Here is a 26,059-nt window from a genome sequence, read left to right on the forward strand (position 1 = left end):
GGATAAAGTCAGACTTAGAGGTTCGCAGAAATGCACATGAGGACAAGGAAAAGAGGCCCAAACCCACATTTGCTTCACAAAGCATCTCAGCTACCTGGTGTCATGTGCCAGAATTCTTTAGACTCTGTAAGGAAGTGCTTCAGAGGAGGCACATGATTCTGGGGACCTATTTTCAGCGAGAGGAAAAGCCCCTATTGAGTGATTGCATGTTTCTTTCACTTCCCCTTTTCCCCTTTCCTTGTAAGATGTGCTCAGCGAATATATTTATTCCTGGAATTATTCTGTCATATTTTTTGGACACTGAGTTAGCACCTATAGCCTCTTCCTAAGCTGTCTCTATTGTGAATACACTGCATACTTTAAATTGTATTCATTTTGTATTTATTATTGACATTGTGTCAAGGCAGGTCCCATTCAGAGTGCAGTAGTTGAATCTATAACTCAGATGTGCATTACCACTCACTCTTAGCTAAGGATGGTTGGAGAAAACAAGTATGAAATTTGCATAAATAAAATGAGATATGCTTGTAAAGTGAATGTCCAAAGAACCTTTTCAGAATTTTCTTAGGGAATTGTAGAAGATATCCAAAGGCCTTGGAAATATTGACAATGTGGCAATGGAACAGAACGTTTTGTGTGTCTTGCTGGGTAAACTGAATGACTTAGAGAATACTTATCTTTTGGAAAACAATAAAATGATTGTGTTTTAAAGAAACAAATGAATCTACAAACAAAATTAATCTACCTGAATTTAAAGTCTTCCTTTTATTGCTCCCTGCTCAGTATGCTCACAGCATGGCAGAGGATGATGGATGTTTGCTCTCTACTTTTTTACAATGCACTTCTGGCGCTGAACTCTGTGTTCAGAGCGGTTGTCTGTTCCTTCATTGGCTGGTGGGAGAAGTGGAAGTCATCAAGTGGAGGGGAAGCCTGGACTAAGCTGATTTTTCTTCTGGAACCATATGGAAGCTCAGAAATCCCTTATCTCTAGCAACCCATAAAGTGGTAGAGTAGGTTCAGTGAGTCAAGCCCTTCCACTGTCACCCTTTTATGCTAAATAGTTTAAGGTGCTTTCCTAATTATAATTATAATTCCTAATTATAGTCCCTTTCCCCATCCTTAAAAGGAACACTTGCAAGGCAGTGACAGTCATTTGACACGTAATGAAACTGCTCTAGGCTTGCAGAAGTCATTTTATCCTGGGTTTCTGCTGCTCAGTGATACTGGTCCCTGGTTATCAGCAGCCAAACACGACTGTGCTGTGTTTTGTTCTGCCTCACATCGTTTCCTTTAGCACAGTGAGATGTTTCACTCAGTGAATGTTACAGTTCAGTTCAGAGAACTTCTGTGAAACGGGGTTTTCACCTCTAGCATTTTCCTGGCAAGGAAAGTACATCTGAAGTACATCTGAGATAGAAGAAATTAAGAAATATTAGAAATGCTGTATTTCTTAAGGTCAGGAAGAGAGAGAGGGAGAAAGAAAGAGCACCTGTGCAAGTCAATCACAAGTTAATTCAAGAATTGGCTAAAAACGATGGATTCTTAGAACTATTTAAGGACCATGCATCACTGAGAGTACAGTGTTATTTTTATGTGTTACAGAGTATTTTTTGTTACTGCTCCTGTTCCCTCCTTCATGCAGTCAAACATCAGCAACGATGCTTGTTAGTGAGCTGGAGTTTGCCTTGCAGTGCACTGAATGTTGTGATTATAGGAGGCTCCTGCTCACAAGTTGTTACCATTTTTATTATGGGTGTTGTCCTCTATGACTCATACGATGCTAAAATTTAAATTATGTGGCAGAAGCACATGTGCTTAATAAATTAAGATCCCTCACTTTGGGCTATGATCTCTCTATATGCACATATATTTGTATATATATTACGTCTAATATAAAATAATGAAACAGAAACAGAATATGCACATATATTCATGCACCACACTGATGCACAGAGAACTGGGAAGGGGTTCATGTGACAAATGTTGCTTTCCAAGGTGCACCTGTGCTGTTGTATGTGTAGCCAGGCAGTAAAGAGGCCCTGGGCTCCTGGTGCAGTGCCTGGGGCTGGCTACTCCCCTGGCTGGCTGAGTGACAGTCCCTGGGGTATAAAAGGGCCCCTGGGGCCGGGCTGTGCTGGGTGTAGCTGATAGAGCAGCAGGCAGAGGGCTCGTTCTGGGGAGCTGGAGAGCCTGGGAGAGGTTGTAGCCACCAACACGTCCGAGACACACAAAATGCGTGAAATCGTGCACCTGCAGATTGGCCAGTGTGGGAACCAAATTGGATCCAAGGTAAGGTCTCCTCAGCGCGGATCATCAGCAGGAGATCAGAGGTAGCAGGTCACTCATCATCAGTGCATGGGGACTTTGGGGGGGATAACTTGTAACTCAGTGGCGGGAAGCATGGCGTGTTAGCAGGGAACTTGAGTATTTGTATAGGAAAGGTAAAAGCTGGATATTCTCCTCATGCAAAGTTTAATGTTCATTTGTAATAACCATGGCCCAGTGATTACAAGTGCACCAGAGCATCCATTCCTGCTGGGACTCCTGTTCCCTGGGGGAACTCATATACTCTGCAAGATACTGGAGCAAGTGACAGAGCCAGTAATTCCAGGGCTGTGAAGTTGTGCTGCTGGTACTTTAGTTCAGCCATGCAGCAGCAGCTCTGCCACATTTTATTCTTAAATATCACAGAATCATACAATGGTTTGGGTTGGAAGGGCTCCTAAAGATCATATGGGATCATATTAATCAACAGCATAACCTGTGTTAGAGCGTAGAATGACACAAAGCGTCACTGGCCTCCTGTGAGAGACAGGTATCTTTTGGAGTATTTTTGTGTAGCTCAAACACTGGCATGCTGTGACACAGGGAGTAGTCACTATTGCTGACTTTCTGGGCTAGGAGTAAAAAAGACCCACCAATTACTATGCTGTGTGATATCCATCCTTTTTTTTTTTTTTTTTTTTTTAATTGATGAGTAGGAAGTTGTCTAAAGATTATCTGTTTTGGGCTGGGAGGTATTTTAAGTCATGGGATAATTGAGGGATTTTTCTGTTGTGTTCTTCCCCCTTTCTCCCACACCTAACCTTGATTCCTTTTAATGGAATGCTGGCAGTGGTGTATTTGTACACTCAAAACGGGACTGGATGCTAACCCAGGAGACCTTTAATATTAGAATAGCCTGGTCATTACAGTGGGTGGGTGTGTCTGCATGAACACTGCTGTGGCTGCTGCCCAGATAAGAGCCCAGCACAAGAGCACATCCATATGAGTGTCAAGATAGGACGTTTAGGACCAGCAGCTGTTTGTGGAAAGTTTGCTCACGTACAAATTTCTGTGCCAGCTTTGTCATGCCATGGTCCCACTTGTGCATGACAGGACTCAAAGCAACTCTCCCTAATCCACACCCTCACAACCTTTTTGTTAAGCTCATACCAAGTAGTAACTGTCATTTAAACTTTTAAACTAACATCCCTTTTCTTTTACTCTAAAGAGAACAAACTGAGGCCCTCCACCTATTAGTGCACAGCTAATAGCTAAACAGCATAAATGGTCTGCTTAAGTTTGCCCTCAAATTTATTTGGGAGGGGTAGAGGAGGATCCCTGTTCTGATCTAGTAAGTAAATGGCAAAGCATCGCCTGCTTCAGGCACAGTTCCCAGAGCTGGTGCTGAACATGTGCTGAAAATAAATAAATCATTCTCAGCGTACCTCTTTCCCTTTGCAGTTCTGGGAGGTGCTTGGTGAGGAACATGGGATTGACATCACTGGGAACTACCGTGGGGATTCACCGCTGCAGCTGGAGCGAATTAACGTGTACTTCAATGAGGCTTATTGTAAGTGTCCAGCAGAGCCAACAGGGAGGGTAAAACAAGTAATTAAAAAACCCACGGAAAGCCTAAACCACTCTAGGTGGATTGGACTTTCCAGAGTGGATTGTAAGCCCGTTTCTTTGACTGCTAGCAGTAATTATTTGCATTCCTTTTGTTTTCTTACAGCCCATAAATACGTGCCCCGTTCCATCCTGGTGGACCTGGAGCCTGGGACGATGGACAGTGTCCGGTCCAGCAGAATCGGCCCCCTCTTTCGACCTGACAACTTTATCCATGGTATGTACAGCACACTGCCAGCAAACTGACTGCAGGCAACTGTCCCAGAAGGGCCTTGGAGGTCCTTTAAAAAGTCTCCTGTTAACTTTGTGTCTGTTCTTTCTCTAATTCCATTCACAGGTAATTCAGGTGCTGGCAACAACTGGGCCAAAGGCCATTACACAGAAGGTGCTGAACTGATAGAAAACGTCATGGATGTGGTCAGGAACGAGTGTGAGAGCTGTGACTGCCTTCAGGGATTCCAGCTCATCCATTCCCTCGGCGGTGGCACAGGCTCAGGCATGGGGACACTCCTCATCAACAAGATCCGAGAGGAATATCCTGACAGGATCATGAACACCTTCAGCGTTGTGCCCTCACCCAAGGTATCCGACACGGTGGTGGAGCCCTACAACGCCATCCTCTCCATCCACCAGCTGATAGAGAACACAGATGAAACCTTCTGCATTGACAACGAAGCTCTGTACGATATATGCTTCAGGACATTAAAGCTCACCAATCCCACCTACGGGGACCTCAACCACTTGGTGTCCCTAACGATGAGCGGCGTCACCACCTCGCTGCGTTTCCCTGGCCAGCTGAACGCGGATCTGCGGAAGCTGGCGGTGAACATGGTGCCCTTTCCTCGCCTGCACTTCTTCATGCCCGGCTTTGCCCCGCTGACAGCCCGGGGCAGCCAGCAGTACCGGGCCCTGACCGTGCCAGAGCTCACCCAGCAGATGTTCGATGCCCGGAACATGATGGCAGCCTGCGACCCCCGCCGCGGCCGCTACCTCACCGTCGCCTGCATCTTCAGGGGCAGGATGTCCACCAGGGAAGTGGACGAGCAGCTGCTGTCTGTCCAGACCAAGAACAGCTCCTACTTTGTGGAGTGGATCCCCAACAACGTGAAGGTGGCTGTGTGTGACATCCCGCCGCGGGGGCTGAAGATGGCAGCCACGTTTATTGGCAATAACACGGCCATCCAGGAGCTCTTCATCAGGGTGTCCGAGCAGTTCTCAGCCATGTTCAGAAGGAAAGCGTTTCTCCACTGGTACACGGGGGAAGGCATGGATGAGATGGAGTTTTCTGAAGCAGAAGGTAACACCAACGACCTCGTGTCCGAGTACCAACAGTACCAGGATGCCACTGCAGACGTGGAGGAATTTGAAGAGGTAGAAGTGGAAGCAGAACCCAAGCCAGAAAAGGAAGCAGAGTAAAAAGTATCCAAACACTCTCCCACTGAGCCTGTTCACATTCACCAAGGACAAAGCAACAGCCATCATCTGCATACCCAAAGTAACACATCTCTTCAGGACTTTTTCTCTGCATCTGATATCACAGTGCTTTTGAAATTAATGGCAGCTCTGCTGTACTGTCTTAAACAACTGTTGACACTGAATCTCTCCCAAAACCAATCCACTGTGAAGACACGTTATCTCATACCAGCCTTTGCTGTAAATGGATTCACTTTTAGAATATAATCACCAGATACTGAATGTACTATACAGCCGCTGTGCCTGTGTATATAGACCAGGATCATACGCAATAGTAAAATATGCTGTCAGCTCATCACATTTATTTATTCTCAGGTAAACACAGTCCCTGCTGATTGTGAACTTGTTACTGTTTTAGGAACATGTGCACATCTCTAAGGCCTGCAATGGCAGTGACTCTTTTATCACTCCACAGACTGATGTAGATCTGCAGAAACATGGGGCAAATGACTGAATCTGCACATTCTTATTTTATGAGTACTCTAATTGCTCTATCACATTGCTGGCTTATATTATTGCAGAGCTTGTATTCATTATCATGGTGTGGTTTGTTTCTATTTCTAACTACAACGTTGAGTTACATTAGCACACTAAGTTGTGATGTTGTATAAAAGTTTGGTGTGGTATTTTTTTTTCCTAGGTACTAACTACTGTAAATTTTTTTTCCCCTAACGTTCAGTACAACAAAAATGACATAGAATGGTTTGTAGTTTGTTAATATAAATTCTGTGGCAGTCACTAAAACAAAGCCATATTTGCCTTCAGTGAAAAAAAATTCTTCCCATCACAGCTGCCTACGATGTATTTATAATATTCTGTTAAATAAAGATTATATACCATTCTATGCAAGTTTTATACTTGAAACATTTGATAGACAAAACCCCCTAAGTTTATTCTTGCAAGAACTAACTCTGAATTACATTAGTTATACTCTTTGATGAAAAGGTTTGTTGTGCTTTGAAGACAATAATGCCTCATGTTTGAGCTCAGTCTTGGCGAAGGAACCTGAAACCAATTCTCCTGTGCAATGGGACAATGTTGTCTCTGCTGTGACGACACACAGCAGCAGGAAAATGCAACAACTTCCCCCAAAAACCAGGCAGCTTGAAGTGCATCTTTTCCACCCAGCCAAGAGAAGTGTCCTTCTCCATTCCTGCTCCCCAGAGAACGTTTTTCCCTCTCATGACAAAGTGTTAATGAGGACAAAGAATTCAGATTCCTGTGTCTCTTTCTCCACCTCTTACATGACACCAGGTCTCCCAATTCCTGATTCACTGCTCAGTGCCTCAGACTTGGAGATCAGATCCCCAGCAGCACATCCATGGCACAATTATCCTGCTTCCAGTATTCAAAACTATATGCTGTATTACCTGTTAATACAGATTTTAGCCAGGATTCTTTTTTCAAAGTCATCATTAAAATGTAGTAGGCAGAAAAGTTTTAAACAACAATCAAATCTCTCACTCATTAAAGTACCTGAAATATCAGCATGAAACCCCAAAAGAAATTTGGCTTAAAAACGAACAATGCTGCTACTGAATGTCCAGACTACGCTAAAAGCAGTCTGTTATTTCAACTGAACTGAAAGTAAATGTCTCTGCAGAACAGAAGCTTTGTTTCAAGAGGAACAACACTTTCCACACATTCAGAAATTACATTTATTAGCATGCCAATTTACATACAGAGGCAAGTTCTACAGTTCACATGATGACATTACACTGCAGTCTTGCGCTTGCCTACAGCTTTGCAGTTTGCTGTTATTTACCACAGATCAGCTCCTACAAGAGATTAAAAACACAAGTTACTCAACTCAAGAATGGGTATAAGGTACACTTCATAGAAAAGGTAATAATATTTAATCTCAGATCAGGAATAGAAGCTCTTTTCAGAGGAGAAGTTCTGTCCAGAAAAGAAAATATTTCAGCTGCTTGTGATGTATGGAATGGCAGAAATAAAGGTACCAGCAACATCTGCCTTAGAGAGAGCAGATAACCCATACAATGAATATGCTGATCAGGGGAAGGAGCTGTTCAGAGAGGCTGTCTGCTGGCTTAGCAAGGATGAAACATGTGGATATCACAGAGAAACCTGTGAGCATCACTACAGAGCCCCAGCTGTTCTGTGTAAGCCCATGAAGAGTCCGACCAAAGCCCAAGAGGTTCAATGCAGGGCTTGACAGACTCCATCTCACCTCACTAATGGGATTAGGCTGTTTCCCATCCCACACGCAATCAGGTCACAGACACCTGCGCACATTCGCACCGCACCAGCCGCAATCCCCTCCACTCCCAGGCCGGGAAATCGAGCCGATTATCGCTAGATATTGGGGATTAATGGTCTCAGCAGTTACAGACTATCGCTAAAGCCACTCTTGCACTACAGCGCTCCAGCCACGCACCCAGCCCACCCCACCCACTTACATTTCACTCCTTTTTGGGTTTCACCGTTTTCACCGTGGCCACGGCTGCCCTCTCGGCCTCCGCTTTGTACTGCGGCTTCATGGCGGCGCGCACAGCCTGGGCGCAGATCTGCGAGAACCGGATGTAGCTGCGGCCGGGGGCACAGAGGGCGGTCAGACCCGGGCCCGGTCCCAAAGCCGCCTCCCCCGCCCCAAACCCGCGTTCTCCCCGCGCCGCTGTGACCCCGCCAGGCGCTCCCTGACAGCCCCGCCCCGCCAGCCCCGGGCCCCCGCCCTGTCGCGGGGCTGTCGCGACAGCGGTACCTGAGCCCGGCCTGTCGCCAGTACGCCACCATGGCTGCGGCTCCGCGCGGCAAGGTCAGCGCGCGCCGCAGGGGGCGCGCCCGCCGGCCAATCAGCGGGCGGGAGCGGCTCACGCGCGCCGGCGTTCACGGGCGCGCGCCCCCGGCGGCGGCCAATCAGAGGGCCCCGTTGCGGCGCGCGGCTCCCGCCCTTTCCGCCCGCCGCGCCCCGGGCTCGCCCCGCCCCTTCCCCTCGGGCCGGTCGGCCCCGCGGCCGTGAGGGGCGGTGGGCGGGGGCATGGCGGCGGCGGGCTGCGCTGCGGCTCCTCACGGCGGCCCCGGCCTGTTAAAACCGCGCGAGTGTGTGTGTCCGGTTCAGTGGTTCAGAGTAATTTGCCGGAAATAAACTGGACGTCAGTTACCTAAGGAACATCAGTTAAAGGCCGAGTTGTCTATGAGGCTCGGGGCTAGTTAGAGAGCACTTGTGTTAGCTGCACATTAACTCCTTTCCCAGTAATCCTGTTGTAATCTAAACATCGGAGCAAGCAGTTAAAAGGGTGTGTTTTTACCACTCTATGCCGTCACTTTTTGTTTTTTTTCTAGATAAGACATTTCAAAAAACTCCCCCATTTTACAAGCATGAGGAGCCAGTGATTTTTTTTTTTTTTTTAACAGATTGTCTTCATTTTAGAGTTGATCTGGTTGTGGCCGGGCTGTGACAGTTCCCATTGGACACGGTGCCTTGCCGTGGGTTTCCTGACGTTGATACAAGAACCTGAAATTCAATCATTTGCTCTAAACAAATCCGTGAAAGACAACATAGTAAACTAGAAGCTGTGGACACAAAGAAAAAATAATATATATTATGTAATATATCCCACATATAACAATCATATAATTATATATATCCCACATATAATCAAAAAGCTATTAGATGATTCAAATCATGTTTGATACACGAGCAATTTGGTCCTAACCTAATGTTCATTTAAGTAATTAAGACAAAATACTTAAGGAGATTAAATACTGGCTTTTAAACAAATCCTTTCGCTTTTGCCTTGTTCGCCTACTTCCTTTCATCCAAAGTCAAACCATTTTTAAAGCACAGTGTAATTTTCAGCTTTATTCGAGGTCTCATTTAGCCCAGAACCATTGCAATTAACAATCCGCACGGTAATGTCAGGGAAGAGCCACCAGAACGAAAAGAACAACTGTTCACCAGATATGTCAGTCTGTCTCCAGCATACAGTAAGATCTGCACCAGCGATCTGTATTTTTTTTTTTAACCGTTAAACAACTCTGCTCCTATAGAATTTTGGCTTCGTTCCTTAAACCCACATATTGCAATTGTTCCTACTTAATTTTAAAGAAATAGCTAGTGTAAATGAGGCAGAAAACAAATCTTACTTCATGCATTTGTTTTCTTCTTTATTTTTGCGTGAAACGTATTCTAATTTTGTGACAGACGTGGCATATTGGAGCAAAGCTTTCCAATTTGCAGAAATGAAATAAATTTAAAAATATTTGTTACGACAAACGTGTTTCTGCACCTTTAGCACAAAGAGGTGCCAGTGATATTGAAAGGAAATATGTTTGGTTTCAAAGCCCCAGCCATAACGATGATAACAAAAAGACACAAGACAGCACCAAAGATTTTGGGAAGCCCCTCTGTGCTAACTAAGCAGCATATTTGATGCAAAAACAAGTAGCTTACATATATTGAGAAAAGGGATGTTACATGCAAATGCTTCTTTAATGGGAACATCTGATTATTTGATAGGCAAAATAATCAGCACTAAGATTATTTTAAGCCTCTCGGGCAGCCCAGGCCACATAGATGGCTTGGCAGAGAAAAATCATGCCTGTAGAGTTGGGCATCTTTTCCCCAGCTACATGCCCCTGTATTCCTGCCCCACAACTTCTCTGGTTCCTCTCCCTGACCCATTCCTCAACTGTTTTTTGCTCCTCAATTTTCTTTTCCTGCCACATCTTCTCTCTCTGTACCTCCCTGCGAAATGCCTCTGCCTGCATTTCTGTGAAATTAAATCAGATATTAATCCATAATGGGGATACACTACCTGTATGCAATTATTTACACATTTAGCTTTATTTACGATTTGTTAGTCTTGATAAAGAAAAATTAAATTGAGCATGAACTGAAAAAGATAAACCTCTGGGAGAGGTACCAACCATGCTGAGGCAGACTGGATATCAGTCAGTGACAGAAACTGTGCTCTACAAAAATTCCAGAATAAATATTGATGTTTTTGCAGCTGTTACAAGGCACCGTCAGAGATTTGAACGACCTGTTTTCATGCCCAGTTTAGATGCCAGGAGATATTCTGTAAAGCCCTGAACTTTCCTCAGGTAAGAATTTTCAGAGAGAGAACAAAGGAGAGGGCAGACAAAGGAGAGAAGTTTAGGACAGAGAGAGGTTGCAGAGAGAAGGGGATGGGTTAGGAGGGTTAGATGCAGAGATCAAGAGAAGCCGCTGCGGTGCAATTAGCAACATCCAGAAACGTGAGCATGGACAGGTCTGGGGGAACTAAGGACGTGAGGTTAGACATGTCCAAAGAAACTGGGGGAGTGAGGGAAGAAGCATCATCCTGGAAGGTGAGATTGGAGACATCCAGAAAAGGTGTAGAGATGAGATTGGGAACATCCTCAGGGGTCGATGAAGATAATCCAGAGGAGCGCTGAAACATGAAATAGTTAAAATCTGTGAGGTCTAGAGATTCCGACGAGGTGGAGGAGCTGTACTCAGAGACACCTGGTGAGGATGGAGGGATTGTACAGGAAAAGTCCAGGGAAGCTGAGGAGGTGTGACTGGAAACATCTGTGGAGGATGAAGAAGTGAGACTGGACAGGTCTAGAGAGAGTGAAGAAGTAGGGCTGGAGAAATCTGTGGATAAGGAGGTGACGCTTGAGAGATCTAAAGAGATTGAAGAACTGTCGCCAGACTGATCCAGAGAGCCCGATGAAGTGAGACTTGATAGGTCCAGTGAAAATGAAGAGGAGAAACTGGAGCGCTCCCAGGAATCTGAAGAGGTGAGACTGGAGAGCTCTAAGGAAATTGAAGAGGACGTACTGGAGAAGTCTGAGGAGAATGAAGATGTGAGGCTTGAAAGGTCCAGAGAGGATGACGAAGTGAGACTGGAGAATTCCACAGAGGATGAAGAGCTCAGACTGGATAAATCCAATGAATCTGAAAAGGGGATTTTAAAGAGTTCCAAGGAGGCTAAAGTCTTGACACTGGAGGGGTCCAGGGAGGCCAAAAAAGTGAGACCAAGTAGGTCCAGGTAAGTTGAAGAGATGACACTGAAAAGCCAAATAAATCCCCAACATGATGGGTGTTAAATCAGGAGTATTTTAAACAAAAGATCTCTATCATCACACCAAAACAAAAAGACAGCATGACCCCCAAAATTACTCTTTTTGGAAAATAATGATTCAAATAGTGTAGTTTCAAACTTAGTAGTTTCTCTTCCGGTGCAGAAAAGCTCCAGTAATAGGAGCCCACAGAACTACACATCCAGTTGCAGAGAAGTCTTCTCTCCTGGCATGTCTGTCCTTGCTCAACCAAATTTATTTTTCTGTGTAACATGTGCAGGGTTTGTTTATGGAAGCTAACAATGTGCTGAACTGACTCTGTGTCCAAGAAATACACATTTCAGCAACACCGGTTCTAACTGTTATTCAGATAAACACAGGTCTTGTCTTGTTACCTTTCTTTTAAACCTCTGGAATATAAAACCTGTATAGTAGCAACAACTATTTGTGCTGGTTTGAATTGTTTTAATAAAAATATCATAAAGAGAAGTAATAGAAGGCAGACATGTGATTAAAAAGGGAACAGAACAGCTTAAATTTCAGTTCAAAAAGGTGCATCTAATTATAGTGTGAGTAGATCAAGAGGCTGATCCACAGCTGCCTCCTCTCATCTCCAGACTGCAAAGCTCAGAGCACTCTGACCTGCAGCTGCCTCTCCAGACAGGCACGGGGAGGCACAAAAAGCTCTTCCCCCATCACAACCACGTTTTACCGACCAAGGAAGTGCAAGATACAGGTACAGGAGGCTGCAGGTGAACACACCCCAGCTTTGCCCATGTTCTTACACAACCCACGTCCAGATGAGTGTGTAATGGATTTAACATAATCACCACGGGTGCAACTCCCACCCAGGTCACCTCTTAACCGAAGCAGGTGTCATCCGAACAGCCACTCAATTTGAATGGTGTCTTACTATGCAAACGTTAAAATCGTGGGGATTTAGCACGATGCAAAAATTGCCAGGCTAAAAAAAGAGCTGCTTACATACCACTGATGACACCCCCAAAAGTTCTTGAATGCATTTAACATTTATAGATAATTTAAGAGCTGTTGTGACGTGGTTGCAATTCTTTCAGGAGTACAATTGTTTATAGATCAAGAGGCAAAACAAATTACATTTTCCAAACATGCATAATTTATGATGAAATGACAAGTTTGCTTGCTGCCCTGTGTTTTTAATAAAACATAAAATTAACCCCATGAGAATCCCTCGCTATCTAAAACCACTATAATTTTGCCACTATCTTTAACCTAAAAGGTTTCTCAAATGCATTTTACAGGGGAGAACAAGTATTTTTTAAAAAGGCAAATTACAATAAAAAGCCAGTGTCCAACAGGCTATAAATTCCATCACCTCTTAGCACTGAGTTATTTCTGTCCTAATTTAAAATAACAAAGTTATTGCACTTTTTCCTATGATATAACACTGACAAGAAATGTGGAATTATGGTCACCTTTGTACAAAATGTAGAGGTCAGTAATAACATTTCCTACCTTGGGTAGCTGTGGATTTACCTCCTTTCTCTGCCTGGGTAAGCCATACTGGGCTGTGCTGGTAAAGCTCTGCTCTTCTCTCTGCTGCTGACCCTAATCTGCAGCACAGCTACTGGAAATGATGCCATGCTGATGACAATACAGGTCATCTCCTGGTAAATCTCCTGTCTGAGCACAGCACTGCCCCGAGTGCCAGCAAACACCTCGCTGAAATCAGCTCCAGTCTTGAGATAAAGATTCGGTTCTGTGCAGGACAGTGTTTTGAAGGTTAGTTGATGAAGCAGATGAAGACATAAATTTTCAACTATTTATTTCAAAAATAATTTTGCAGTGTCATCCAAGTCTCAGCTGTCCATTCTACAAAATCTGGCATAAATAGCCTGAGGAGGGACCCAGGATCTGCAGAGCAGAATTCAGGTACACTCAATTTTTAAAAATCTCGTGCATTACTTCCTCTTTTCATGTGTTTAGTAGCTTGTGTTGCTTTCTGAAAGTGGTTATAACAAAATAGCATGATGATGTAAGATATTTTGTCCACAGCTGGTGCTCATGGTCCTCCTAAGGAAAGCAATTAGTTCAGCTTGGTTGTAATATGTAGCTTTACCTGTAAATAATTCAGTTCTGCAGCAACGTGTAAAGCAAAGCATTTAAGATAGAAATTAACAGGTCCTGTGCAAGTGAAAGAACAACCTCCACCTTAAGAAATGGAAGGATTCTAAAATGACTCACTGCTTCCACACAAGCTCTTTATCAGCACTCTTCAGTTCTTCCATAAAAGTGAACAACAGGTTGCTGACGTTCCCTTTGAACCAATCCTCTGTCAAGGCCAGATTGGAAATGTTGCAGTTATCACACAGTGGGTGCTCATGTTTACTATATATGACATTTATTGGAAATGTAAATGCAAGTACAGACCACAGGAGACAGATCAGCAATGCTGCAGGAAATGGTGGTTACAATTTTCCTGCTTTTTTGGAAGCAAACCCCTGGCTGGCACCAGCAGGAGGCACCGATTTGTTCACATCACATTCCTCCACCTCTGCCCCTCCACTTCCCGTGTTCCTTCCCCTTTTTTTGTTAGCTCTTCTTTCCTCCTGGTCACTCAGTTCTGTTCCTCCAGCTGTAGCTTTTCCTTCCCCACCTCCTCCATTGCTTTCCAGCTACCAGAGCCCAGAGCTCCTCTGCACTGCCCCTCTCAGCACTGCTGCATTCATCCACAGCAACCCACACTGCAGTGAACATGAACACAAATCTCAGCGCAAGCAGATTGAAAAATCTTTCCACAGGATGGATTCTCCACAGCAAACTGTGAAATCTGGTTGCTAGTTAAAGCCAGATTTGCAGAAAAGCAGAGTTATTAAGAAGCAAAAAAGACCACAGCAGCTGTGAATGTGCATTTTAGGATACACATTTCAAGAAAAGAAGCCACTCACTCCAGGGATTTCTTCACCTCTCTCATTTTAGATTACTCACCTCCTAGTTCTAAAACGCAAATAGACCAGAAAGTTTCAGGAATTAGCCAGAACTGAAACAAAATTTTATTTAAAAAGCGCCACATACAGAAAGCCATACTCTGACAGAATGAAAATGCAGGCATATAAATAAAACAGAAGAAAGAAGTTGTTGAATGCCTGTAAAAATTGAACAGTAAGGTTCAGTGCAAGGCCAAACTGTGAGTTCTGTTATGCAGTCCTTAGTACAGAAAAATTTGGAAATGAGAAAATTGACTTTAGAATTTCAAATGATGCTAATGGCTGAGCAAACATATAAAATGAGTTTCAAGCTAAGCATTTTTATCAGAAATGATGGTACCATCAGAAATGAGAGTTTTGCAGAAGTTTCACATATACTTTTAAAATTGAAATGTTGTTTCAGTTGTAATGATGTCCTGTAAAAGTATGGCAAATCTCAATTACTTCTATTAGTAAGGTAGTCTCAAACCATTTCTGTTTAGAAAAATATTCTGTTTAGAATAATTAATTTTTAAAAGTTATATATCTATATTCCTGTTTTCTTCCCCCAGCACAAACCTCACGGAAGTGTTCCTGTTTGTTCAAATAAGCTCTGGTTCTCTATATAGCAGACACTATTTAATAGGCAATTTGATGTAACAGAAATGGCATGCAAAATCAAATCTGCTGGGCCGGGTGACATTACAGTTCATAAAGGCTAAGAGGGTCTTGAAATCTCTTGTAAACTTAGAATCAAAATTCCAGGAAAAACCCTTGGGCACCAAAATACCACCATCAGCTACATCTGGGCTGTGCCTTTGCATTTTCCTGTTCACGCTGAAGGAGCCTCGAGGGACAGAGTCCCTGTGAGGGGCCCAGGACATCCTGCAGAGCACAGACCAGTGCCAAGGGCTGACCTTTCAGTTCCTGCAGCCAGTGACTGGTGACAGTACCAAGAACCTGCAACGAGTACCAGGAAACAGAGACTGGAGAACACCAAGTGAAACCCTTGGCAATACAAAGGGCCTTGGACTGTGAGCAAATTAGTTCAAAGGGGAAAAGGATCTGGAACTTAGAACACTGGTTAAAGGACAACACAATATCCAGTGGATGGAGCAGGTTATTTCTGCAACATGATCAAATTAATGAGTATATTGTTAAATACTACTTCCTCTTTCGTTTAGGTATCTCCTCAGCCACCTTCACAAAGGTTTTTTTAGTCTTTAGTTGGTTCTTTGAAGTGAACACCTACTACTGTAGCAGCTTACAAGATTTTAAGGCTCTGTGCTCACTGTACCTTTATGTAATGGGCTTCTAGAAATGGAGATACTTATTGCAGAAGTTTAAGATAAAATTTGATTTTAAGGTACTGCATGCCCAGCTCATTAATTTGCATTTAGGAGCAGGATTTAGGTCTTGGTAGATAGGTAAGAGACACTTTGATGTTTTACCTATAGTGACTGAAAAACTATTTGAGTACCGTGGTAGTTCAACCAGTCAAGTTAAAAAGCTTATCAAAAAATATTTTGTACATTCTTTTATATGTCAAGCATCAAGTAATAAGCTTTCTGTAAAACCAAGTTGTATCACACAACTGTCAAAAATCAACAAAAAGAACAATGCTGGAACAACCATTCTGCTTAATTTTGGGCTTGGTCCCAAAAGAGGTAGTCCATAAGTCACACAAAAAAATAAAAGTTAGCCTAACATGCCAGTGTCCTCCACCATATGCAGCCTCACCACTAAATGAGGCTATTTCATATCTGCAAACATTATAAATTAGTGTTCATGTAAATACAGGAACTACACTTGAAATTTATTTCTTCATCTGTAACCGCAATTCGGTCCAGCTGACCCGATGTATTAAAAAGCCTTTGAGCCTCAGCCTTGGTAAGAATTCAGCTTTTCTCCAGATAAATTTATAACATGCCTAATACACAGATCCTTTAAATAATAAAGGATCCATGTATTTAGGCCTGGAGAGAAGCTGCAGGTCGTTAAGCCTCGTTAGTGACACAGGTCTAAGAACTATCATCATTTCTCTACAAATGCTGCTGCTGCCATCGAGTTCCTCATGGTTCCTCTTGCTGAAGCTGCAAACTCTTCAATTTCAGCATTCAGTCTTTTAATTACCCATTCCAATGCTTCACGGCCCTACAGTTAAAAAGAAGTGTATTAGTGTGTAATTCTTAGTAAATAAGTGAATCAGTTAAACTCTTACTGAAAATAACTAAAGACACAGTAGTTGAGACAGGAAGGAACAGAAATACATGCCTCTGATAATTATTATTTCAATTACTGGAGTACTGCTGGAACATGTTCTGCCTTACATTTAATGAAAACAATCCCTTATATCAGCAGTTCTCACATTATGATCCACAAAAGACTTTTTACCCAGACTGCTTTATCATCCTCGAGGCTGAACTCCAGATATCTTTGGATTGCCAGAGGACAGACTCAACTAAAATATTGTTTCATTGCTCCCACATAACTATTTCAGATCTGTATGATCTGTAGATGCTTTTTTGACAGCAAAAACAAACGGATGGCATCAAGAGGGCAGCAAAAGAATGACAGTGTCAACACTGTTGGGTGAGCGGAGATGTTTTCTCTAGTGAAGATTCAGAGATTTTTGCCAGTAACAATTTATTATCTCCATTCACAAGAGGAAAAAGAAGAGGAAGTTCAGCATGTTGAGCATTCAGTCCCTGCAATAAAGGCAGCAGAACTATGTGGCCCCTTCCTGAGATTGCTGACAAAGCCGAAAAGTAAAACAGAGATCTTTATTCCCTTTGACATTTAGCCAGTGACCACACATTTTACACAAAGGCCATACTTACTTTTTTAGCATTGGAAGAAATTGTGTTTGCCATTAGCCCTTCTAGGTAACTGCTGAGACTGACACCTTTTACAGATATTATTGCTTCTTGTGTCAGAATGGTTCTGGAACAGAGAGCAGGAAACTGAAATACTCTGAGTAGTTTAAAAAAGCAACTCCATCCCCCCCTACAAGTACATTCCCTCATCAGCTTTGCTGTGTAGCACAGAACTTCTTGCCCCCTGAACACAACCCACCTCCACACTGTGTAAGTAAAGCATTATGCTTCTACTTATAAAAATAAAGCCTAAGAGTGCTCGCCAAGCCCAGGTCTCCCTTTGTGGCTCTCAGCCATTTCCATCTTTAGCATCAGGATGTTAATAGTGGAAACAGATTTGGAGTTCCAGTATACTGGGAAAACAGTATTAAAACATCCCCTTCAACATTAGGGATTGGACTTTTCTGACTGTCATGACAGAAAAGAGCTCCAGTGTTAGAATCCCTAGAATGACTCTTCAGAACTATCACCACTCTCAGCAGTACAGACTCAATAAGCTCTAAGTTGCCTTAAAAACCCCGAGCAACCACCAAAACACAAGCCTCCAAAATCAGAGGTTAAAGGCACATAAATGCCCTTTCTAGTGCAGATCTGTGCTCAGGCTGCCAAAGAGATCAGGAACAAGGAGCTGAAAATTGCAGATGTACACAAACTCAGCTACAGACAGAACTCCCTGAACTGGACTCCAGCACAGCATGACCCAAAGTCTCCCAGTGACTCTGCAGAACCGATGTCACTGCAGGAAGTGACAGTCCATCTAATCGTGTCTTAGACAATTTACTCTAACAGAGACCATGTAAACCTCATCTTCTGATCAAGGGAAACCAGGGGCATTTTCAAAACAAAATCCAGTAGCTGTGGGCAATCTTAGCAGGGAGGTGTACTCACTTGTGTGGTTCATGAGGGTGTGGTTTATAGACAAGCCTCTCATCCACTGACACCAGGTTTGTAAATGAAATCTGTAGAACACAGGACAGGATTACCCTCTGACACAAATAACAGAGTACTACCGAGAGCAAAATATGACGTGATCAGGAAACTGTCACAGTGTACACACACCAAAAGGCTTTAAAACATTTTTTCTTAACACCAACCCCACCCCCAAAACTCCTCCTGCTCATTAGTATGTTCACAGCTTCAACAGTGACATGTTCCAAGAGCCAAGTGGCTCCTTCCTGAAAAACAGAACTGATCAACTATAACCACATTCCTTAAACCTTTAACTTGTACTGTTCTAATGCAATTTTCAAGATGATTTTGCTTTTCATATGTACAAGGTGCTGTGACACTCTGTGATCCCTGTCAGTGGCACAAACACAACTACTTACATTACAGGATTTAAGCTCCATTGTTTTTTTCACAGGGTCAACAACAGAGTGCTCCTGCACATAGGTCCTTGTCCTGCAGGTGCCGATGAGCTGGGGACAGGCAAACAGAGATGGGATCAGTTCCACTGCCCCACTGCAATTCCTCATGCCTTTAAATGCACAGGCAGGGCGTTGGGGTTGAACAGACACCAAGAGAACACAAACAAGATTTAGTTGAAAACAAAGCTGTTCAGGTGAGGTAGATCTCCTTTTCCAGATGGAAGCAGTCTGAGATCCAGGCAGCTTTTGGCTATGGGGGTCGCTGTGTGCCGCTGTTACAACTTTCCCGATACACAAACGCTTAAACCATTAAGCTTTTAAATCATTAAAGCTATGAAATGATACACATCTATGACAACAGCTGGCTCAGGAGCTTCCCCTCCCCGCGGTGTCACTTTCCGCCCGTGACACAACACGCACCGATTTCACAATGGACGGAATTCCCCACTCCGTGCTCAGGAGCCGGTGGCTGTGCAGCTTCCCGCTGGCATCCACGTGTCTGTCCAGAACATCGACTCCCACCACGCTGGGGTTCATGGGGTTGGGGTATTTCCTCATGGCCGCTGTCATCACGGTTTCCCAGGGGTGACTGCCCAAACACAATCACGGCATTAAGCTGCACACCTGTTTTCAACAGGATTGTATCTTTCCCTGGAGAAAAATCTCTATCTCGTTGACTGAGCAGTGCACATGAAAATCAAGCACACAACACACCTGATTAATTGCGTGTGCTGAGTTCTGTTATGACTCGGTAAGAATGTTTTCCCCGTGACACCGTGCTAAGACTGCACTTTATCCCGATTTTCGTAATACTCGAGTGATTTATTAAGTTTCTACTTCCCTCTAACGAGTATTCCCTTCAGATTATTTTTAACGCAGTTGTTGCGGAGCACTTGTGCCCCGACACCACGAAGGGCCCCCCGGTGTGTTCGGGCAGCGCTGCCCCGGGCGGGCGGGGGCAGCACAAGGACGTGCTCGGCGCCCACAGGTACAGCCCCCGCCGAGGCTCCGCAGCCCGGCAAGGCCGCGGGGGAAGGTCGAGGGGAGGCGAGAGGCCGCGGCCGCCGGAGCGGGGCTGCGGCGCGGAGCTCCCGGGGGGCGGCCCTGGCGCGGCGCGGCGCGGTGCCCTCACAGCCCCCGGCCCGCCGGAGACGGCCCCCCGCGCCCGGGACCGGCCCCACCGCCCCCCGGCCCGCAGGGCACCTACTCGAACACGTGCTCCGAGGTCCAGATCTTCATGGCTGCGGGGGCCCGGCCCGGCCCGGCCGCGCTCCGGGACCGCCGCCGCCGCCGCCGCTCGGCTCCGCGGGCCCGGCTCCGCCGCCGGCAGCGCGCGCCTGCGCCGGCAGCGCCCGCCAATCGCCGCGCGGCGCCGCGCTGACGTCACGGGGCGCGTCCCGCGTGACCGGGGCCGTGCCCGGCCGGGGACGCTCGGGGTGAGGTCGCGGCGGCCGCGGGCGCGCCCGGGACCCCCCGGCCCGGCCCGGGCGTGGCACCGGCGCCTCCGCCGCCTCCGCCGCCCATGGCGCAAATACGGGCGGCTGCGGTCTGTGAGCCGCGCTCCGGTCAGGCCGGGGCTTTGCACGGGCTGCGAGTGCACTATGACGTCAGCGCGGCCGTAGGTGGTCGATGACGTCACATCGCGGTGGCGTTACCGCGCTGGGCCGGCAGGGGGCGCGGGCGGGGCGGTGACGTCACGCGCGCGAGGCGCGGCCCGGCCGGTTTTGTAAGAGGTTTCGTAAGGGTTTCATAACCCGCAGCGCTGCCAGCCCCGGGCCGTGGCACCCGCGGGGCGGTCCGGCCGATGTGCGGCTGCACCGGGGAGCGGGCACGGCACCAAACACACCCACACGCGGTGCCTGGCGCGCCACCAGGCGCTTTCTCCTAAAATTCTCGACAGCGTTGGGAAGTGCCGCGAGTTCAGTGCAAACGGGGCTTTTGTCAAACTGCGGGACAGCGTTTCATGCGCTCGAAGAGGGAGTGACCTCTGCACTCGTAACCGCGCAGAAATAGCCTCAGTGGAAAAGCACGAGAGGGAAACTTCCCAGAAACATTCCCAGATTGTGTGGCACAGGGACATCGCTGACAGCCGCTGCCTGCCAGAAACCCCGGCCAGCCTGTGCCAGGGCTCACAGCCGTGGGTATCCCAACATCAACCCAGCAGCTCTCTTACCGAGAAGCTGCTATTTAATGATAAAAACCAGGTTCAGCCAGTAGGAGTACTTAAATGAGAGCTATTAAGCGAATAAATTTTTGTTGGGCGTACCTGTTTGATCCTGTTTTCCCTGTCTCTTTCACCTCATGGACTATTCCTAACACACTGCTGATCTGTCAGAGTGGACAGAGTTATTGTTGGGAGATGGTGATCCAGCTCTAAATCCGCTGTCGCCTCAATACCCACTGAGTGATTTTTTTCAGCTGGAGAATTTTGCAAAGGATGTTAAAAATGCCAAGCATTTCGAGAGGTCTCAGTGTGACACAGAGTTGCGGAAGGTGGTGACCCTTAAATCGGCAGGGACAGTGCAGCCGGTACCCGTCCCTTATCCATCAGGCTGCCTGTAGCCTCTTCAGGGTTTTTTTTTTTTTCTGTAAAAGAAATGCTGTCTACTGGAAGCAAAGCAAAATGTCATCTCCAAGAAGGAAGCCTGCCAACATATGGCGCAAATTAGGAGCTACATTTCAGCAGTTCTTGCTCACATAAACTTCAGGCTATTTTAACAAGATTTGTTAAAGTAGGTTTCTATATCTGAGTGATACCAAGTGTGGGACTACTTATAAACCTGCCTTGTAAGAGAAATAACACCATTATAAATAATACAGCCAGACTTTATGAAAATAAAATGCACATTTGTAGCTGCAGAATAAAAAGTGGCACATCCTAAACATTAGAATTATTTGCATAGATCATAATACCATAAATTCCAATATTTTTGCCCCTATATATTGCCATTATCTGTCTAATAAGTGAAATAAAGGAAAGCATTCTGTCAGCTGTTTGTCCAGTCCTAGACAGTAGGACTGGACAAACAAAATGATCACTGAGGACAATGATGGACACCTACAAGAGAATATAAAAACCGGTGGAAACCCATGGTGAGATTCCTTAGTCCATATGTGTCTTACAGAGGCTGTTTGCTCACAACTGCTAAACGCAGCTGATGCCTGAAATGAGCCTTGTGGTTCTACATTCCAGATTTTGGCAGAGCAATCCCCTTGGCATGGGTAAGAAATACTGGAAATTGCCTTAGGAATTCTGTGGGAAAGTGCTCTGAGGTCCCAAACAATTTATCTGCTCAATAAGGCATGAAGATTCTGTATTACCAGACCCATATTTGCCAGTAGGCAGGTGTGACTTGTCCCCTTTTAGCAGCCTCATCATTTTGACCAAAAAGCATAAATATCAGGAAATAACTCACAATCCAAAGGTCTCTTTATTTCCAGCATTATGTCCAGATCATTCCTGCTCTCCATAGTGGGTACCAAAACCCCAGACTGTCAAACCCAATTAGGCTTACACAGATAGGTAAAAATACAGGCATTGTGTTTCTGTGAGGAAAGCAAACACCACCCTGGTTCGCGGTCCTGCTCCAGACATCAACCAGCGCACTCTGCAGCGCGAGATGTCACTGAATTCAACCCTGAAAAGGGTTTGGTGACAATGGCAGCGACTCAAGCTGCGCTTCTGAGGGAAATGAATGCAAGCCTGAAGTGCTTCATGGGTGAGAACTGAATTGTGCAGAGGTGACACTGCAGGGGACTGGTACAGAGAGGGGTGAGTGGGGAATTCTGTACCCACCTGCTGTACTCCCCGTCACGGGCTCTGGTTGCTTCCCCGCTTCAGGTGTCACAACTCTGCACTTCTCACAAGACAGCTGAGGTGTTTACTGTTTCTTACACTTAATAAATCTGTATTTTGTGATGTATTTTCCCCCCTGTCATATTCTGAAATATGGCTGTGCTGCGGCAACGCTGCACACGTTCCTTGATCTGAAATCCAAGTTTTATTTGTGTGAAATATTGGTAATCACAGGCAATATTAATGAGAACCATTCAAAGGCCTTGCTCTTTTCTTGAGCTGGAAAAACAAATTCCCACTCCCTCTGTCAATCTGGCAGTTGTAATGATAGAAAACTGTCAGTGTTTTCCAGAAATACCCCTTCAGTGACCTTCATTATACAATTCTTCGTGGCTGCCCATCTATAAACACTCTTTCATCAGCTGTCAATTCAGTATCTCAGCCTCCTCATGCTTGGCTGTATTTTCCTGAATGTACTTCTTAAAGAAAACTTTGTTGGACGGCAAAGCTCCTTTTCAGTGCTTCCAGGATTGGCTCCTTAATGCCTGGCAAGTCATAATGCATCCCTCATGACAAGGTCACATCAAATGGTGCTTTTAATAAACAAATACCTTTAGTGACAGAAAGAAAGCGCAGCAATACCCCAGTGCAGGATGGTGCCAACTCCTCTAGCGTTGCCCATGCTTTAACAGGAGTTTTGTTCAAGTAATTTGGGTCCTTCCAGATTTCTGATTAATATCTAAAGAAGACTCCAATGGGGAGATGCCGCCACTACAGAACATTCTGGAAAAGTGGTGTTAGGCACAAATGAGTTTCCATGATGAGACATTTATTAGGTCAGAACAGAGCTCACACTGTAGCAGGGATTAACATTCACGTGCTTTGGTGCATCTCTTTGTCTCTTCAGAGGAATATAAATGGAATAAAAATATTCCTCCAAAGCCCTTCACCTTCCTTCTTCAGTACAGATGGTGTCCCAAATTCCTCATCACTGAGGCCTGTAGCCCTCATTTGACCCAGGGCAGAGGGGAAGGACCAGAATGCAGCAAACAGCACTGGAGGGCTCCCTGAGCTCCATGAACCTCACAGCCTCAAGCAGGGGAGCTGCACTGCCAACCTGCCCCTGTGCAGCTGCTCTGCAGCTCTGGGCAGGCTGTGTGAGCTGTGTGAGCTGCCCCTGGTGCCACCTGAGGACAGTTATTTCTGTGCTGGGGCTGCTGCTCATGTTGCTCTGGGACAGCTCTTCACGTGGCCAGGACGAGCACTGTGAAGGAGCAAGGCAGATAAATTTCTGTTTGCACAGTGAGCCATAAATGAAATGGGAAAATGACAGGAAGGCCGTGCTAGTGCTGCAGAGCAAGAACAACTGATCAGGGCTGATTTGGCCAGTGCTGTGCACCCCCAAAACGCCCACTGGAACCAGCTTGGCTTTAGCCAGACCTGCAGCAGTTCTGTCAGTTCAGTGCATTTGTTCTTCACCTGCTGACAAGCACTGACTTGCTGTTTGTATCACACAATTCAGTTCAACTCAATTATAACACAGAGCAGGGTAAGACAGCCGAATGCCTGTATTTGTTTCTGCACTTTATCAGTTGACCAGGAGAGTTTTGTTTTCTATCCTGTAGTATTTACTTCCTCCCTTATTTTGAAGAAAAAACAGCTTATAGAAATAGCCAACAAATCCCCTTCCTGTAGTCCTTCATATTCCACCAGAAATAGCTGTCAAGTTGCCTAGGAAATACAAATAAAAATTTTTGCAGATTATCATTTTCTATCTTGAGACTAATACCTATCACTCCCTAAGAAGAGATGAAATTCCAGTAACCATATCAGCTTTCAGAGAAGAGTTGCAGATGTTTATATCATTCCCAAGAAATCAGTTGGAATAGATTCCTGCCTTCTGTGTGGAAAAACCACGAGGAGGGGGGCCTGGATCACATGTGTTGTCTGTGTATTCCACTCCCTGTGTGTCCCTGTGAGAACAGTCTTTTGGATTTCAATTTGCACAAGTCCTCATCTGTGATGAAGTAGCTTTTCTTCCTTTTGCAGGTATTGGTCACCCCAGCTACAATTACACTGCACAAGTCTCTGGGATGTGATTTCAATAAAGCTGGTCCAGTGTCTCAGGTAACGGAAATGTCTCAGGGAAAACCTGAGAACAATTGAGAGTGTCAATGTCCTGTTGTAAACCTGTGCACTCAGTGTCAGATAAGAAACGAAATGTTTCCATTTAGTGCTTCATGGAAACAGTGAGGAGAGCCAAGGACCTCATTCGAAGAATGCAGCTGAGGAAGCTCTCAACAGGTGAGAGATACCTTTAAAAAATTTAAAGCAGTCTTTGGTTGGAGAAAGAACGGCCTCTTCATTTTGGCCATGGATGTGCTTTTTCTTGGAGAAGCTCTGAAAGGCAGAGTTGCAGTCAGAAGTGATGTGAGAGAGTGGTATAGGAGGTGGTAAATCTCCCATCAGATCCTACCAGGGATCTCCCATGGTACCCACAGAGGGAATGGCACAGCCCAGAGAGCCCCTCTGCAAATTTACAGGTTATTCAGACTGAGCATCACAGGATCAATAAGCAAAATAATTTAATTTTCCACTCACATTTGAAGTCATTCTTAACGAGTGAAAAATAAATCACAAGTATCACATTAGTGATAAGATCTTCAGAAACCTGTGGCCACCTGATGCGGAAGGACGGCTTGGGGTCTGAACTGCTAATTGGGGATGATGCTACACTGCTGCTGCAGCAGCTCATTTTTAGCTGATTGGACCCAAGGACATCAAGGGGAGACTGAGATTTTGTTACCTGTCATTTAGTATCTCTCCCTTCCCCAAATGCCCCTGCACACCTTGAAGAACTCTGCCCAGATCCCGCCAATATCTTGCCCCCCTCTTAATAAATTCAACCTCAGACATTTTCTTGGCTTCCCAACACAGAGTTTAAGTTAGGGCATATTAAAAATGTGCATTCTTAATAGAATGATCTGGGACAAACAATTGATTTTCAGATCCTTTTTATTTTATTCTTCTGCCATAAAATGTGCCAAGAGGCTTAGAGCTGCACACCTTCAGAGTGCTGTTGCCTCACATACCTTCCTTACCCAGCATGTGATCCTTCTCCCGCAGTTGGGAAACACTGTCTAACACTGCCTACACTAACCAGGCTCTGGCACTGTTTATATAATTTGAATGCAAATAATTATTTTTCTTATCAGCTTCCTCCCCCACCTGACAACATCCAAAATGTAAACGCCCTGCACATAGGATCCCACCCAGCTGGCCTGAGCTGCTTCTGACACACACTCTTCCACCTGCCCTCTGGGCTCCTTTGTTTTAACACACTCAAATTACCACAGAGAAATGATTTACCACCTTACACAGCTGTTCTTGGCTTTATGTTTGGCAGCAGAGGTCTTAAACAGGTAGTACACGGCCCTTAAATGGCTTTTGGTAAGGAATGATCTGGTTTCAATTTAAAAACTGAGAATTCGTAACAAGGTAGGTGCTGTTTGACTCATTTTGACTTTTTAATTTCGGCTGTGCAGTTTCCTTGACTTGCAGAGTTCAGGCAGTTGGATTATGGCTCTGCAAACATCTTGTCAGTGTCAGGAGTGTGAGCAGCAGCTGCCACCAGGTGTTAGACTGAGCACAGGTCCACGGTGGTGCGCGGCTGGTGGATGA

At 45.2% G+C, this 26,059-nt stretch overlaps 3 protein-coding genes across 3 annotated transcripts; 1 reads left to right on the forward strand and 2 right to left on the reverse strand.

Moving 5' to 3' along the window:
* Nucleotides 1-2,148: 2,148 nt before the first annotated feature.
* Nucleotides 2,149-6,268, forward strand: TUBB1 (tubulin beta 1 class VI). The gene is made up of 4 exons (XM_066198872.1): nucleotides 2,149-2,289; nucleotides 3,727-3,835; nucleotides 3,998-4,108; nucleotides 4,229-6,268. The coding sequence occupies exons 1-4, from the start codon at nucleotides 2,233-2,235 to the stop codon at nucleotides 5,305-5,307; spliced, it is 1,356 nt and encodes a 451-aa protein (XP_066054969.1). The 5' UTR covers nucleotides 2,149-2,232; the 3' UTR covers nucleotides 5,308-6,268.
* Nucleotides 6,269-7,004: 736 nt separating this feature from the next.
* On the reverse strand, nucleotides 7,005-8,190 carry ATP5F1E (ATP synthase F1 subunit epsilon). The gene is made up of 3 exons (XM_066198873.1): nucleotides 8,087-8,190; nucleotides 7,785-7,911; nucleotides 7,005-7,142 (listed from the first exon to the last, which is right to left on the reverse strand). Exons 1-2 carry the CDS (start codon nucleotides 8,116-8,118, stop codon nucleotides 7,788-7,790), a joined length of 156 nt encoding a protein of 51 aa, XP_066054970.1. The 5' UTR covers nucleotides 8,119-8,190; the 3' UTR covers nucleotides 7,005-7,142; nucleotides 7,785-7,787.
* A 5,567-nt stretch (nucleotides 8,191-13,757) lies between these two features.
* Nucleotides 13,758-19,908, reverse strand: PRELID3B (PRELI domain containing 3B). Its single transcript, XM_066198839.1, is given in 7 exon segments — nucleotides 13,758-16,424; nucleotides 16,427-16,493; nucleotides 17,180-17,282; nucleotides 18,104-18,174; nucleotides 18,544-18,633; nucleotides 19,003-19,171; nucleotides 19,790-19,908. Coding segments are annotated over 7 exon segments (687 nt in total). The 5' UTR covers nucleotides 19,822-19,908; the 3' UTR covers nucleotides 13,758-16,269.
* Between the last annotated feature and the right edge of the window lie 6,151 nt (nucleotides 19,909-26,059).

Source organism: Chamaea fasciata, unplaced genomic scaffold (assembly GCF_029207755.1).
Source record: "Chamaea fasciata isolate MVZ Bird 193981 ecotype frontalis unplaced genomic scaffold, bChaFas1.0.hap1 SCAF_17, whole genome shotgun sequence".
NCBI lineage: Eukaryota > Metazoa > Chordata > Aves > Passeriformes > Sylviidae > Chamaea > Chamaea fasciata.

What these genes read in the sequence shown, in the direction of transcription:
- TUBB1 (XM_066198872.1), top strand. Translation starts at nt 2,233, where the DNA reads ATGCGTGAAATCGTGCACCTGCAGATTGGCCAGTGTGGGAACCAAATT. An exon ending in GTACTTCAATGAGGCTTATT is followed by an intron (nt 3,836 to 3,997) that starts GTAAGTGTCCAG and finishes GTTTTCTTACAG; the next exon opens with CCCATAAATACGTGCCCCGT. An exon ending in ACCTGACAACTTTATCCATG is followed by an intron (nt 4,109 to 4,228) that starts GTATGTACAGCA and finishes TTCCATTCACAG; the next exon opens with GTAATTCAGGTGCTGGCAAC.
- ATP5F1E (XM_066198873.1), bottom strand. Translation starts at nt 8,118, where the DNA reads ATGGTGGCGTACTGGCGACAGGCCGGGCTCAG. An exon ending in TGGCGACAGGCCGGGCTCAG is followed by an intron (nt 7,912 to 8,086) that starts GTACCGCTGTCG and finishes CCCCGGCCGCAG; the next exon opens with CTACATCCGGTTCTCGCAGA.